The following is a 15,178-nucleotide window of genomic DNA, read 5'->3' as shown; positions in this document are numbered from 1 at the left end:
CTGGAAAACGTCTTCGTACAGCAGCTAAAGTGGACCATATTCTCCAAGATTTCGTATGCTGAATCCTCACTTGATGACCTTGAATCGCCTTAGAGGAATTTGGCCAATTTGTAGAGACGACGGCGAATGGTTTGAATTAGCAGAAAACGACCTGCGCTGATGGCGATGGGAAATTCGTGGAGCTGCGTTGAAATTCGCTTGTGAGATTCGTTGTAGAGCTTGCGTGGGAGCAAGGCAAGAAGACTATATCATAATTTTAAGGTATCATCACCTCAGGTGCAAGCATGAAGGCAATCTTCAGCATGTGGTTCAAACAGAGAAAAACTGGCTATGGTGATTAAGAGATTGATTAAGATTTTTTGCTAATCAACTAAACCTAATTGGGTCAAGCTCTGATACCAAATGTTGGATATGTCAATTCACCTATGAAGATTGATCAAAACATACTCAAGGTGGATCAAAGCTTATACAAAACATCATGAATATGAGGGACAAAAACTGGTATATGCAGAAAATTACTTTGAGATTAACACAAGAAGACACTAATTATAATTAGACATGAACCAAACTTACATAATCACTTGATCACGACTTGTACCTTATTTAGAGACTCCTCTACCCTATTTTTAGTTGCATGAGTTGCATGAACAACATGCACCAACCATTTGTAGGCTTTACACACCAACCACTGACCACTAGCCTATTAACCACATATTTAAATTGGACTAAGGAGTCAGATTACATTTATCCAACAATCAACAAGTATAGAGAGAGTGAACTACTCCCATAGATAGTTTTTTATTATTATTATAAAGAAATCACTTATATTTTCTGAGAAACTGATGGGTGTCTAGAGTTGTTGGCCACCTTTTTTTTTTCAGAAAATATATATTGAGAGAGCTTCTCTCGTATGCTTCTGAGGGCGCTGATTTACGCAGAATATGATTTAGTTTTTTTCTCTTAAGGAGACCAAGTTAGAGAGGGGCTGGCTGTCTTTGTATAAATTCTATGAAGGGTTGAGCTCTACATGAATGCCGAGAGGTGATCCAGAGAAGATTGGGTTGTGTGTTTGGCTTCATCGTGTTTTCTTTTGAGTTTTTTATTGTGTTGGAGCTTGTCTTGCCCTTGCATCTATTGTGGTTGCAGTACTAGAAGAGAAGCATTGAAGACTTGGAGGTTCTTGTGTAAGGGTTTTTTGAAGGCCTCCTAAGGGTTTTTTGAAGGCCTCCTATTAGAGGTTGAAGCTTTGATTGGGGAAGCACTTGATGTTTCTCATTGTGGTATCGTCGGCCATCTTGGCACATATCTCTCAGCCTTACAAGTGACTGTCTATAGTTGTTGTTTGTGGATCTCTCAGGGTTTTTTGAAGGCCTCCTATCAGAGATTGAAGCTTTGATTGGGGAAGCACTTGATGTTTCTCATTGTGGTATCGTTGGCCATCTTCTTGGCACATATCTCTCAGCCTTACAAGTGACTGACTATAGTTGTTGTCTCTCTCTCACAGTAGAGAGTTTCACATAGATCTTCTCGTTATCATCAAAATTTCAAGAAGGAAGGCATGTTATTTCCCTGAAACAGAAGTTCAAAATGAACTTTCCAATGTGCATTAGGAATTAATTGAAAATGGTATCAGTGTTGTTCCAATTTTTCATAACAATGGTTAACAAGGAAAAAAACACGGGCTAATCTTCGCCAATTGGCGGGGTTTTTCAATTTAAAAAAATCGCTCGATATCTTAAAACATTCGCCCAAATTTTGGCCATTTTGAAGGGTTTTAGAAACTATTCACCCAATTTTGGACATTTTAGGCCATTTTTTGATGCGTGAAAACATTCGCGTCAGTTTCTATAATTTTAGATTTATATAGGAGGAATAATTATCGATCCACCTACACTTATATATTCATGTAGGCATCTTTTTCTTTACTCTTATGACCAAGTGGTTTCCCCCCATTCTTCCCCTTCTTAACTTGTTGAAAGACATGTTTCTCAACCTTCTTGCCTTTGGAGGGTAGCAGTTCTGGCTATTTGATAGGGTAGTATCTGATGTAATGGTCCTTCGCCCCACAGTGGAAGCATTAGGGAGGTTCTTGTAGTGCAGAGGTTGGCTAAGGATTTCTCCCCCTCCTACATCAATGTGAATAATCTCAGGGAGATCCATAGAGATGTCGAGTGTGAAAACGGCCTATAGATGACATCCGCCGGGGTTGAACTCTTGCACAGGATGGGTTCCCGAAAGTTTGCCCAGAGGTTGGGTGATGTGTGCCACACCAAGGGATGCAAGTGCATAGGTAGGTTGGGGAAATCAACCCACACCAGGCACAACAGTAGCTTCGGGCCTTGTGGTGAGAACTTGGGTGACCATTTGAACAGCACCTGAGAGGAGAGTTCCTGAGCATCCATTGACCCGCCCCTATTACATTGAGCGCCATGTCAGCTGATTTGAATAGAAAAATAAAGTAGTTATTTGGGAGATACTGAGTTTTCTCTACCTTGGGGGTTTAGTAATTGGTTCTCATCCAATCCTTAATGCACATGCTAACCATAGCTTTGGTCTGGTAAATGCTTTGTCATTCTTGTATTAGGTCTACAGGAAGAGCAATAGACATTGAAGTGCCTATTCCAAGTGACCCTCTAGGTTCTTCCGCATTTGTAGCACCTCCTCCTTTTGATTCACCATAGCCTAGCTAACTGGGGTCAGTAGGTCCCATAAAGTGTGCTCCAGTACCCTGTGCTCCATCTGGCCCAGTGTAGTCAAAGATGGGGACAATGGGCTCTCCGTACGCTCGATATCTTGGCTTGCAGTGGTGGTGAGGTCTGTAGGCGAAGCTTCCCCCTCCACCTTGGTTACCACCAGCTGCACAGGGGAGCTCATTCCATGGTGGCAGCGGTTATAGAGGCACCTGAACTCCTTGTTGCATGTGCTCATGAGGACGAAAGTGATTAACATCTATGACAAGGAGGGAGACATTATCGCCCTATGCATTCCCACCTGTCACTTGCATGATTTCTGATTGATTACATACCAGACCACCACAAAATCCGGTGGACAAGATATCAGCTATTCTACAACAATCATTTTCTTTTCTAGCCTTTTTTTCAGTCTTGCTTCCTTCATGCCCAACGTTGCTCCTCAACCTTCTTGCCTTTTACTTCCCTCTGGAGGGCGGTAGTTCTGGGTATTTGATAGGGCAGTATCTGATGTAATGGTCCTTCACCCCATAGTGGAAGCACACATTAGGGAGGTTCTTGTAGTGCACAGGTTGGCTAAGGATTTCTCCCCCTCCTACATCTATGTGAATAATCTCAGGGAGATCCATAGAGATGTTGAGTTTGATAAGGGCCTGTAGATGCCATCTGAGGTTGAACTCTTGCACAAGACGAGTTCCCGAAAGTTTGCATAGAGGTTGGGTGATGTGTGCCACCAAGGGATGCAAGTGCATAGGTAGCATAGGTAGGTTGGGGAGTTCGACCCACACCGGCGGTGGGCACAACATTGGCTTCGGGCCTTGTGGTGAGAACTTGGGCGACCATTTGAACAGCACCTCAGAGGAGAGTTCTTGACCATTCATTGACCCGCCCCTATTGCATTGAGCGCCATGTCATCTGATTTGAATAGAAAAATAAAGTAGTTATTTGGGAGATACTGAGTTTTCTCTACCTTGGGGGCCTAATAATTGGTTCTCATCCAGTCCTTAATGCACAGGCTAACCATAGCTATGGTCTGGTAAATGCTTTGCCATTCCTGTATTAGGTCTACAGGAAGAGCAATAGACATCAAAGTGCCTATTCCAAGTGACCCTCTAGGTTCTTCCACATTTGCAGCACCTCCTCCTCCTTGTGATTCACCATAGCCTGGGGTCGTCCCGTAAAGTGTGCTCTAGTATCTTGTGCTCCATCTGGCCCAGTGTAGTCAAAGATGTGGACAGTAGGTGCTCCGTATGCTCCATGGCTTGGTCTGCAAGTTTCGTGGTGGTGAGGTCTGCACAGGTGAAGCTTCCCCCTCCACCTTGGTTACCACCAGTTGCACAGGGGAGCTCATTTTGTGGTGGCAACGGTTGTAGAGGCACTTGAACTCCTTGTTGCATGTGTCAAGAACGAAAGTGACTAACATCTATGGCAGGGAGGGAGACATTTTCACCCCATGCATTCCCACCTGTCACTTGCATGATTTCTGATTGATTGCGTACTGGACCACCACAAATTCGGATGGACAAGACGTCACCTATTATGCGACAATCGTTTTCTTTTCCAGCCTTTTTTCAATCTTTCTTTCTTCATGCCCAACGTTGGGCCTCCATCTCTCTTCCTCACCTCGCGAAGCACCTCCCGCATGCGCCTTCCCTGTTGTTGGCGATGCAGGGGCAGCTCTCAATACTTGCCTCTTCCTTCCACTTCCCCCTACTTACTCAACAAAACGAGCTTGCCTCAGAGCTTGTTAGATATGAGCGTGTTCAACCTCGAAACATGTAACCTCATTAAAAAGATTGTGGTATAGAATTGTTTCTATTTATAAATGCAAGCCTTTACATAGTAAAAGAATCATCATTTATTTGCATTATGTGATGTGACTATTATCTCCCACGAGGAAAAGCACAAATGTAGTGGTCCTCATGGTGGGCCTATGCAATTCTTGGCAATCTCTCAAAGCAGAAGAATAAATGTTTGAAATAAGTGCATTTGGGTGGGAAGGACTTGCTTTGTTGGAGCATCACTCACTAGCTCACTTTCAAAAGTAAAATAAAATGGCAAAGAAATTAAAAATAAATATATATTCTGCGCGCACCAGAGGGAGGCTGTAGCATCCGCTTGGTTTTGTGTTTTGCTGAGTGATGATGGAGCGCGAACCATTTCAAGAAGCAGGCGCCATGGCTATCCGCCGGCGCATCGAGAACCCCGCCGACCGGCAGGTGACATTCTCCAGGCGTCGCACAGGCCTCCTCAGGAAGGCTTACAAGCTCTCAGTGCTGTGTGACGTCCAGCTGGCGGTCATCGTCTTCTCCCCTACCGGCCGGGTCTCCGAATTCGGCAGCCCCAGGTAGGCCTGCCCCCCTCTCAACCCCCCCGCCCTCTGCTTTTATTATTGAGTGTAGAGAGAACCTGGGGTCCTGGCCTCCTCTGCCGCTTTCTTTTAACTGTCTGTGTCAGTCTCTATTTATTTTGTTTGTTTTGATTGTTGTGGTGGTTTGTTTGGTGCCTCCAGCATCTCTTCTCTTCTCTTCTCCTGTGCATATTATCTTAAGGAAGAGTTTCACAAAGGTGCCACGTGGTAAGATTTTGGAGGTTCCTGAAGGGGAGAAGGAGATTTGAGGAAGTTTGGGTAGAATTTGATTTTGAAAACTTCAAAAGACATGCTTCGCAGGGGTTCCCAACTAGTACTATTTATGGACTATCTTCTTCCATCAATATATAGGGATACCGTCTCCTTCACCTTTCTTCTCCCAAAAAAAATCATCACCAAGGTTTTTGGCCTTGCTTTTATTTTAGCACCAAATCATCCATTTTAAACACTTGTTTCATGCATTATTTATTGTCTTGTTCTCTCCCTCTCCTCACATCTCTCGTTCTCTCTCTTCACCTCTCCTTGTTTTTAAGCTCACTACTCCACTCTCTCTCTCTCTTTTGTGAGAATAACATAATAAAGTGTTCACATTAAATCATAATTAACAACTAATCATAATTAATGCTAATGAATGGATGTGACCCCTTCAAAGGGTGCAATTACTCTAGTCTACAAGCTTTATAACATTGTACTCATCAATCAGTATAATAACAACTTTCATGGTAAAGCTTACTCTTGTGTATACATGAGTTTGAAGGGTCGCTTTAAAACCTTTCATGGTATGAAAGCTTTTAAAGCTCCACAGCCATGATCTTGGCAAATCGACAAGCCAAGCCACTTTCGATCGCCCACCCACTGTCCACTCGATATTTCGTGCATTCAACCCTCTTTCCACAACATGCGACGTTTATTTTTGAAGAACTCTAAAAGTGCCATTATCAAGCTCTCATGGGTGTAGTTTGCCATTCGGCAGAGCATTGAAAAGATCTGTGCATTATCAATGCATATAAAGAAAACAATTGTTGATCTTCAAATCTTTAGATTGTCATTTTCGAGCAGAGGTGTATCATCACATTTTTCATTAAAGCACTACCTCTCTCGAGGTCTTCTCCCTTAAACGATTAGGAGAAGATCAAAGAGCATCTCTAAACCATCACATTATCAACATACCTGCAACTTATGCAACACTAGTATTCAACGACGAAGCCGTAGCAGAAATTGTCAAAAATCACCATCGACGGTCTTTGCAATTCGAACCAACACAAATGAAGTTAAAGATAATTTCTTATAAACTTTGCTAACATGCTCCTTTATACATTTATTAAAACTACTAATTATTAAATTAATGGCCTCTTTATGCAATTCTAGGCTCAATGGACTCTCCATTCCCCAATCATGCATCAAAATGAGATATTGCATAAACATTTTAAAAAAAGAGTTTATACTCATAAATAAATAATGACTTTCATAGCCCTCCTCTAGCCTTCGAGCTCTATAACATTATATTTATCATCAACTAATAAAAACTTCATGTTGTTCAATCACATTGTCTCTTGCATAAAGCTTGTTGTTGTGTATACATGAGTTTGGAGGGTCTCTTTAAAACCTTTCATTGTTCATTTGCTAAGTTTGGTTAATTTTCTTGCTATTGTTTATCTCAAGCTCAAGTGCACTAAACATCAAATCTTTAGATCTTGTAAATGATTGTAGCCTGGTCAGCTTCCAAGGGGTGGGGGGGGGCATCTCAAACATTTGCAAGATGACACACATTAGCATTATTAACTCTATTTCAAGTCCTAAGTCAATCAAGAGGGAAAGATGGATGGATGAGATTGCTATATACCATACATCATAAGCGAGTTACTAGTTATCATGGTACTTCTCATCCATTACACCAATTGCAAAAAACATTTTCTCTATTTAATTACTAATTTTGCAATGCGCATGCCTTTTACACTAATGGGGCTTGAGAGAAGTTTTATCGATCCAATTCTAGGTCTTTCATTTACCTTGTTACCTAACCTCCATAAACAGAGAAAGCTTTTTTAGCAATCCAATTCTAGCTCTTTCATTTACCTTGCAACCTAACCTCCATAAACATAGAAAGCTCTTTTAGCATTAGTATCCAAGATTGTACTTGTCAACACGCGATGAGAGTATGAGAAATCTCAGCTTCATTATGAGATTATATCCATTTTCCCTCACCCACCGATCTACTTAGGTCTACCTAGCTTGGTCCAAGCTAGCATTGCACAAGGTCTTCTCCCTTTCACTCCTTGCCATATAAAGGTCTTCATTGACTTGAGAATTTAAGTCTAGTGTTTTCCTTTACAGTACAATTATGGAGTATAGACGCGGACATAATCCATCAAGATGGTGTTCAATATAATAATTCTAGAATGAAAAGGCAAATGCGCATTGTCTCATTTTTTGAACTAATTATCAGTCTATCTATTAGCCAATCTAGCAAGTCCTTTATCAATGCCCTTCATCCTATATTGGTGGGTAGCCAAGGTGTTTGAAGTCCTTATTGGTGGCCCTTATCTATTATCTAGTCTATCAAGTCCATATTGTTGGGTAGCCAAGGTATTTGAAGACTTTGTCCTTGTTTGATAACCTAACACATCCCATATAGAAGCATAAAATGTGTCATCTTTAGGTAGCTAGTGAGCCTATATTTTTGTATAAAGCATTTGTACTCACACTTCTAGAAAGCATTGTACAAGGAGTAAAAAGCTCTTTTAACATTTTCATACGAAGCTTCCAAAAACAACATTGAGTCACCAATAAAAGATTATAATATGAAACATTGATCACAATTGTTTAAATGTAGCTTTACAACTTGCCTCTAGTTAGCATCTAGGCCAAAGTACACAAGTAGATGGCAAGATATAGAAACACAAAACAATGGGGACAAGGGATCCTTGAGAATAGATCTTTTCTATAAGGATGAGCCAACCATAAAGCCATTTAACATTAGGTATGACTTAATTTTAAATGTGAGAGCGTAGAAGATGTTTGAGATGAGGTATCTACTTACAAATTATCCTTGTTACAAGAACCATGTGGTGAGAGATAGGGAGTTACTTTGTACGTTTGATCATTTCAATTTAATAATGCATAGAAATGTTTTGATTTATTTTATTGGAGGAGTTATTTGTGATTACAAATATTTGTAAAGAATTTTAAAATTTTTAACTTATCAATGACATGCTCATCTAGAATAGTCTTATGAATAAATGTTTCTCCTTATTTAATATTATAGCTCATGATTTATTGCTTTTGTTTCTTTTAGTACATGTGAACTCTTAAAAAGATATCAAGAATCAGTTGGAAGGACACAAACAAATGGAAACATGATCCATAATCGAGAGGTAAGGTCATATTATTCAAATTATTGTCCACATTACTAAGATTAGGTTGTGATAAAATGCTATAAGTAGTTGTTTATGGGTATGTTCACGTGTAGTTATCCCATCATTGGCCCTTGTGTCTGTTTGTATATCTCTCTCTCTCTTTGTGTGTGTGTGTGTGTGGAGTGCTTGGGTAGTGATTTCAAGTATCGATCTTCTAATCAAGCGCCATGCTTGCACTTTGGTGCCATCATATGAATTTGATGTGATATTAAAACTATTATTCCTACTCCCTCTCTCCTCCTCCTCTCTCTCTTCCTATATATGTATGTATGTGTGTGTGTGTGTGTATGTATATGTACATGTACATGTAAATGTATGCATGTATACATGTATGTATGTCTATATATGTGTGTGTGTGTGTGTGTTTCTATCTCTCTATATTTCTATCTAAAATTTAGACTAGTTTCTCTTTGGTATATTTTTTAGTAGTCCTTTACTTTCTTCAAATTTGTTCATGATGAGACGAGCTTAGTTTGTATGATAAGATGTTAGAAGATGACACACACACACACACACATATACATATATATGTACATATCTATATGTATACATATGTGTGTGTGTGTGTCCGTGCACCTAAATGTTGGAGATTCTTCTTTTGCATATTTTAGTTAGTATTTTACTTTGTATCCTCAAATTGAAGAATAGTTTTTGGATGAGACACATACATATATATGTGTGTGTGTGTCTGTATACGCACACACACACTCACACTCACATACATACATACATACATACATACATACATACATATATATATATATCATTCGAACCATATCAAGACATAAATATGTGATGGTAAGACCTTGTGCAAATGAGATCGTGTATGTAAGGTGCATGACTAGATTACAGAGGGATTAGTGTTTGTAATTGGTTGCAAACTCTTCTACACCCTCTTACAACTTCCCTCCCTCCTCCCTCTGAATGAAAGTAGAATAGCAAAAACAAACTTGTGTACCCCACCCCTCCCACATCATCCCTTCCCTCACATCTCCTCCCTTCCCTCGCCTTCCCTCTCCTTCCCCCCACCAAAGACCTTAACTCTAGTTAATATTATAACACATCATATATTTCAAGTGTGCATTTCTAATTACATTTGTTCTTAAAGGTTTGTTCACTTGCCATCAATCATTCCTCTAAATCTTTATACCATATATGGTATGATGTCATAGTAGGTATAACATATTTTATAACTTTATGTATTTTGATAAGTTGTGATACATGGCATCTCTTTATATCTCACTAATAGATATTCCCTTTTTTGTTCCCATATTGATAGATAGTTCATTATAGATTCTTAGTTGTTCCAAATCATGTATCAAAACTTTAAATCCTCTTGATTCAATAAAAATATAACCATGCCAAGTAATATTATTTTATCAAGTCTCTCAAAGTGAGCTCCATCCATTCTCACATCTTAACAAGCCTAGGCCAAAAAAGGAAGATTATGCATGACTTTACTTGATTATTGTCCCTAGATAAGGATTACATAGTTTCAACTTTACTTGATTATTGTCCCTAAATAAGGAAGAATGATGGTTATCTTATGGATTCATGCCAATTAATCCTTATTCGCATTCATAATATTTAATGAATAACATACTCAAATGTGTGTCATTGCATAGGTATTATAATGAACACACACACACACACACACACACACACACACACACATATATATATATATAGAGAGAGAGAGAGAGATTAACATATGTGGTGAAAGGCCAAATGACCTATGATACTTGATACATAACTAAAAGACCATTATGTCTTGAGCTAAATCCATGATCCAGAAAATAAGACCATTATGTCTTGAGCTAAATCCATGATCCAGAAAATAAGATCTTACATGAAAAACATCTTATTAATCCAGTAGCCAAGATGCTATTCAAGCATATTGGCTACTTATGTCTTGAGCTAAATCCATGATCCAGAAAAGAAGATCTTACATGAAAAACACCCTATTAATCAACTAGCCAATATTCCATGCAAGCATCAAGTACAATCACCTTTGTTAAAAATATATTCTCTTTTTTTGGGTATTGTCTTGGGTTTTTATTTGGGTCAAAAGTCATCAATATTGAGGGAACTACCTTCATGATAGACTACCCACTTGCCCTCTTTTTAGCTACTCTAACCTTGGCTAATTTTGTATTCTTTTGCTTAAGTTGCATGAGAGAGAGAGAGAGAGAGAGAGAGAGAAGGGTGGAAAGAGAGAAGTCTTTTGTTATGCATCTTGACAATTATGATGTGTTTTAGTATGTACTTGTCTTGCTTATTTTATAATGTGGTCATTGTGAACCATATATACATAATATTTTTGTAGATTTGATAGGATTTGTTTTTGTACTTTATTTCTTCTTTTATATTTGGTCATTGAACAATATATGTATATAATTATAGTTTTTATAAGGACTTTTTTAAAGTAAATAGATTCTTACAATTGATACAATAGATATAAATTGAAGAAGTCACTATGATTAACAAGAATAATGAAGATGAGATGAAGATGTTCTAGTTTATGTGTAGACTTTAGAAAGAGACAATTCAAGTCAACATTTCTATTTTATCAATGAATACTAATCTCCTCAATATGTTTATATGAAAATACTTGTGATAGTATTGGAAAGCCAAAGCTCTTTTGTTACAGAAGGAGTTTCAATACTTACACAATCAACAAAGGTAAGAAAACATTTTGAGATTTAGTTGTATTATGAAAAGTTCTTTTCACTTACTAGACCTTGGAAAATACAACAAGGCTATATGTATTTGTAAACATTTCACCTCAATACCTCTTCTTTTATTTCTACTGATTTCTAATGGGTGAAAACCTCACATCTTTGCATCTAAAAGAGCTTGAGTTTCTTGAATCAAAGCTTCATGTTATAATCAATAAAATAAAAGAGAGAAAAGTGAGTATATTTAAAATCAGTTTTAGGAACTTTATTACTAGAACTTTTTTTTAAATCATGTCGTAAAGCACTTTATTACTAGAAAGCAATGCGTTAAAATTCACAATCTCTCTTATGTTTTAAATGTGGATTTAGATTCAAATATTTGAAGTTCAAGCCAAAGAACTTGGCAAGAAGGTACATTTCTTAATATCTTGTTAGCTTGATTTTTTACTTTTGATAATATGTCAATATTTTGATGTTTCACATGGGTACCATTTTTTACACATAGGTATATGAAGGAAACACAAAATTATTTTGAGAGTCAAGTGATGTGGCATTTTTAAACAAATTAATACTTTAAGAAAATTAAATACTCTTGGAATTATACTCTCATATCACACGTATGTGGATATTTTAAATGTATACTTATGCATACACAACCATGTGTGCATGTAAACACCCACACCCATGCACATGTGCATATATACAGATGTGATCACTCATACGTGCATATGTACACAAACATACATGCATGTTGACTCATACGTGCATATGTACACAAACATACATGCATGTTCACTCATATATAAATATTAGCAAGCAAGATTGTAGTAGGCTATAAATGTGTTCACTCATACGTGCGTATGTACACAAACATACATACATGTTCACTCATACAAAATAACTGGCAAGTGAGATTGTAGTATCAATAATTTTCTTTTGGTGTCAAACACTCTAGGATTGGATAGCACCTAGGCTAGTCTAACATGGTTTCTTCTAATGAAAGGGTGGTTAAAACATGAATAAACTAAAGGATGAACATAAGATAATGTGAGAAGAAGAGCATTGATTTCTAATAGACATCCATTATGTGTATTACAAAAGATTAGAGAAGCCTTTTTTCTTTTACATGTAAATATATTACGAGGGTCCGTTTCACTTAAGAATTGATATTGCACTTAATAATGACACAACATACTAAATTTTTAGAAAGAAATATTTTTAAAAACTTTTTAATGGTACCTAAAGCCTCATATCTTCACTTTAAAATATACGTGAAATATCCACAATTTAAATGAAACATAAACATAAAGGATACTTTCCACAAGATTAACACATCATAAGATCAATACACATGTGCAAGAAAGGGCTCCCAAAAATTTAATTATTTATGTTTATCATCTTTGAGAACATTCCCTTGTAAGAGCTCATAACCTATTGATCTCCCCCAAGCTTCAATATGACTCGTAAAGCACCTACCTAGGTCTTGCCATAGTGGTAACTTGTCTTATGATCTTGCCATAATGGTAACATGTCTTAGGATGTTGTTAGGTCATGGGTTACAACAATACATTTTTAGAAGTCAACATGCACTGGAGTGACATGTTGATGTGTGGTGGAAGCTTATCCCAAAAGTCATAATCTTGCATCGTGAAACACCCAATAGGTTTTATTGTGTTACTGTCTCGATAAGCTTGACCATAAGTCTTGTTCCTAGAAAGTGGAGGGGGCTTCCCCACCAGGTCTCTCAATAATCGATTATAAATCCTTGGTGATTATGCTAACAGCAACACCGCCATCCAATATTGTAGAGATCATCTTGCCTTTATAAATGATAGGTATCATGATGTTCATTTCATCTCTTTCTTCAAAGTAGTTTCCTAGCTTGTTCATGGTAACTTTTGGCTATCCTTTTGTTTTGGGTATGGAATGAGAGCTCGCAATGTGGCACATCTCATCCTCCTTCTCTTCAAGTTCAAGATTGTGGGCTCTTGAGCTCCTTGTCATGTATTTGGATCATTCTCTCCAAAGTTAAGAATTTACTTGTAAAAGAGATCTGATCTCAAGACTTTAACTTCCAAGGCTATGAGGCCTACTATTTCCCTTGTGTAATATCCATGCTCAATTTGCTCGTACTCGCTCGGAGGTGTGCTTGGGCCTACCAATGTGTGGGGGATATACAATGATCCTTCCGTAGGAGAGGTGGTTGCTTTGATGGGGTTGAAATGAAGTCGTGTCCTATCACATTGAAGAAAATATTATGGTGACTATGATGACCCATCTATGGCCAAGTTTTACCTCCCACTAAGTTGGTTGCATTTCCGTGGGAGTTGGTTGCTTTGATGGGGTTGAAATGAAGTCGTGTCCTATCACATTGAAGATAATATTATGGTGACTATGATGACCCATGTAAGGCCAAGTTTTCCCTCCCACTAGGTCCTCCTACAATGTATCTAGCAAAATAAAATCTGCTTGGATTGGTTCTAGAGGAAGAGACTCCAATATTTTCCTTTTGAATACTCTCAGGTTATCTTATTGGTTCTATGTTTGACACTTGAGTAGGGTATGAGATACATGATCAAGTGGGATAAGTGGTTTGTACTCGACCACTTTCTTAAGTATTAGATCTAGTTCAGCCTCTAGCTTACTTATCAGTGCTTGGGTTTTTTCATTCAGCACAGGGTTGGGATACTCTTTTAGTTTCTTTGGAAGGTTTGCATAGGCAATGGGTTTATTCTCTTTGGGAAGAGTTGGTCTTTTAGTGGGAGATCCATTGTTGTCTTTACGAGGAAGTTATCTTGGAACTATCATCCAAACCAATGTTAGTGTCACGACATCGTTGCTCTTAAAAAAAATGATCATGTGTTGTATTTTTGCATGGTGATCTTAGAGGTTTTCTTCTTTTTGACCTTTCAGTATTTTAAGGGGCTACTATAGCCTTTGTTGGGGCTTATGCCTCATGCTCTTTGGTTGCTAGCTTTGAGGTTGAAGTCTGAGCTTTTTTCTTCTCTTAATTGCCTTGGATGTTCCCTTGTTGGTAATTATCATCACCTTAGTTTGGATCCTTGCGATGACATTAAGGGGGATTTTATGAATAAGCCTTCCTTGTACATAAAATAAGTTAAGGCGCACCAAAGTGGCTAATGCTCCTTTGACTAGGGTGATTGTTACTTTGTTGGGAAAATCATTGAAAGCATGTTAAAATCCACACACATTTGTAACATCTACCTTTGTATGGAATGCCATTAGGTTTTGGCATTGGATTTGAAGATGGAGCTAGAGAACTTGTGAGATGGCTCTATGAGGACACTCAAAAACACAGTGCATGCCTTTACAATGAAAACATTGAAGAGGTGGTTTGCATGACATGTTATTGAAGTCTCTTTCCCTTTATTGCACCATATCCTCGAGCAAGAAGGCATAGTCAATGGATGGGGTTGTTCTTTTCTAGATATCCATATGAATTGTACTATTTATATGAATTGTATTGCTTATATGACTCGTAAATTTTCATTTTGTAATGTAAGAGTCCACTAGCAAAGTCATCGAGTAGTATTGCTGCACCTGTTCAATTTCAGGAGTAATCAACTAGGGTGTGATAATATGAGAGGTGGGTATGGCATTGGTGGTGGTTTGTAAATACCTCGATATAGGATTTTGAAAAATGAACACAAGTTTATGGGCCAATTGAGAATCATTTTCTATTGGCATTAGGGCTAGTGTGGTTGCTAGGTGGTGGTGCCATGTTTCCTTGGTACCAATAATGGATTATATCATGGTTCCCATGGCAATAACAATGAGGACAATACTGTTGTTGTCGAAGTCTTAGTAGTGGACACTCCGTGCTTGTATGGTTTTGGCAAAAAAAAATTGCTGAACCATATCTCTTGGTGGAAATAAATGTGGGAGCAGATTTCCTCTGGTTTGTGAAAGAGAACAGGGGCTGTGTGAAGCAAGATTTGGAAAAATGGCTCAGGACACCCTTGGCTGATGTGTCCTCTATCTCTTGGTTTGGGTGGATGACTT

The 15,178-nt window shown here is 38.1% G+C and overlaps 1 protein-coding gene across 1 annotated transcript; it reads left to right on the top strand.

The window, feature by feature from the left end:
* Positions 1–4,783: 4,783 nt before the first annotated feature.
* LOC147637445 (MADS-box transcription factor 50-like) lies at positions 4,784–5,429 on the top strand. Its single transcript, XM_086798885.1, has 2 exons — positions 4,784–5,037; positions 5,203–5,429. The coding sequence occupies exons 1-2, from the start codon at positions 4,832–4,834 to the stop codon at positions 5,270–5,272; spliced, it is 276 nt and encodes a 91-aa protein (XP_086655011.1). The 5' UTR covers positions 4,784–4,831; the 3' UTR covers positions 5,273–5,429.
* The last annotated feature ends 9,749 nt before the right edge of the window (positions 5,430–15,178 follow it).

This window comes from Cibotium barometz, chromosome 6 (assembly GCF_041138505.1).
Source record: "Cibotium barometz isolate CiBa-2024 chromosome 6, ASM4113850v1, whole genome shotgun sequence".
Classification (NCBI taxonomy): Eukaryota; Viridiplantae; Streptophyta; class Polypodiopsida; order Cyatheales; family Cibotiaceae; genus Cibotium; species Cibotium barometz.
This window is presented reverse-complemented; position numbering and strand designations above follow the sequence as displayed.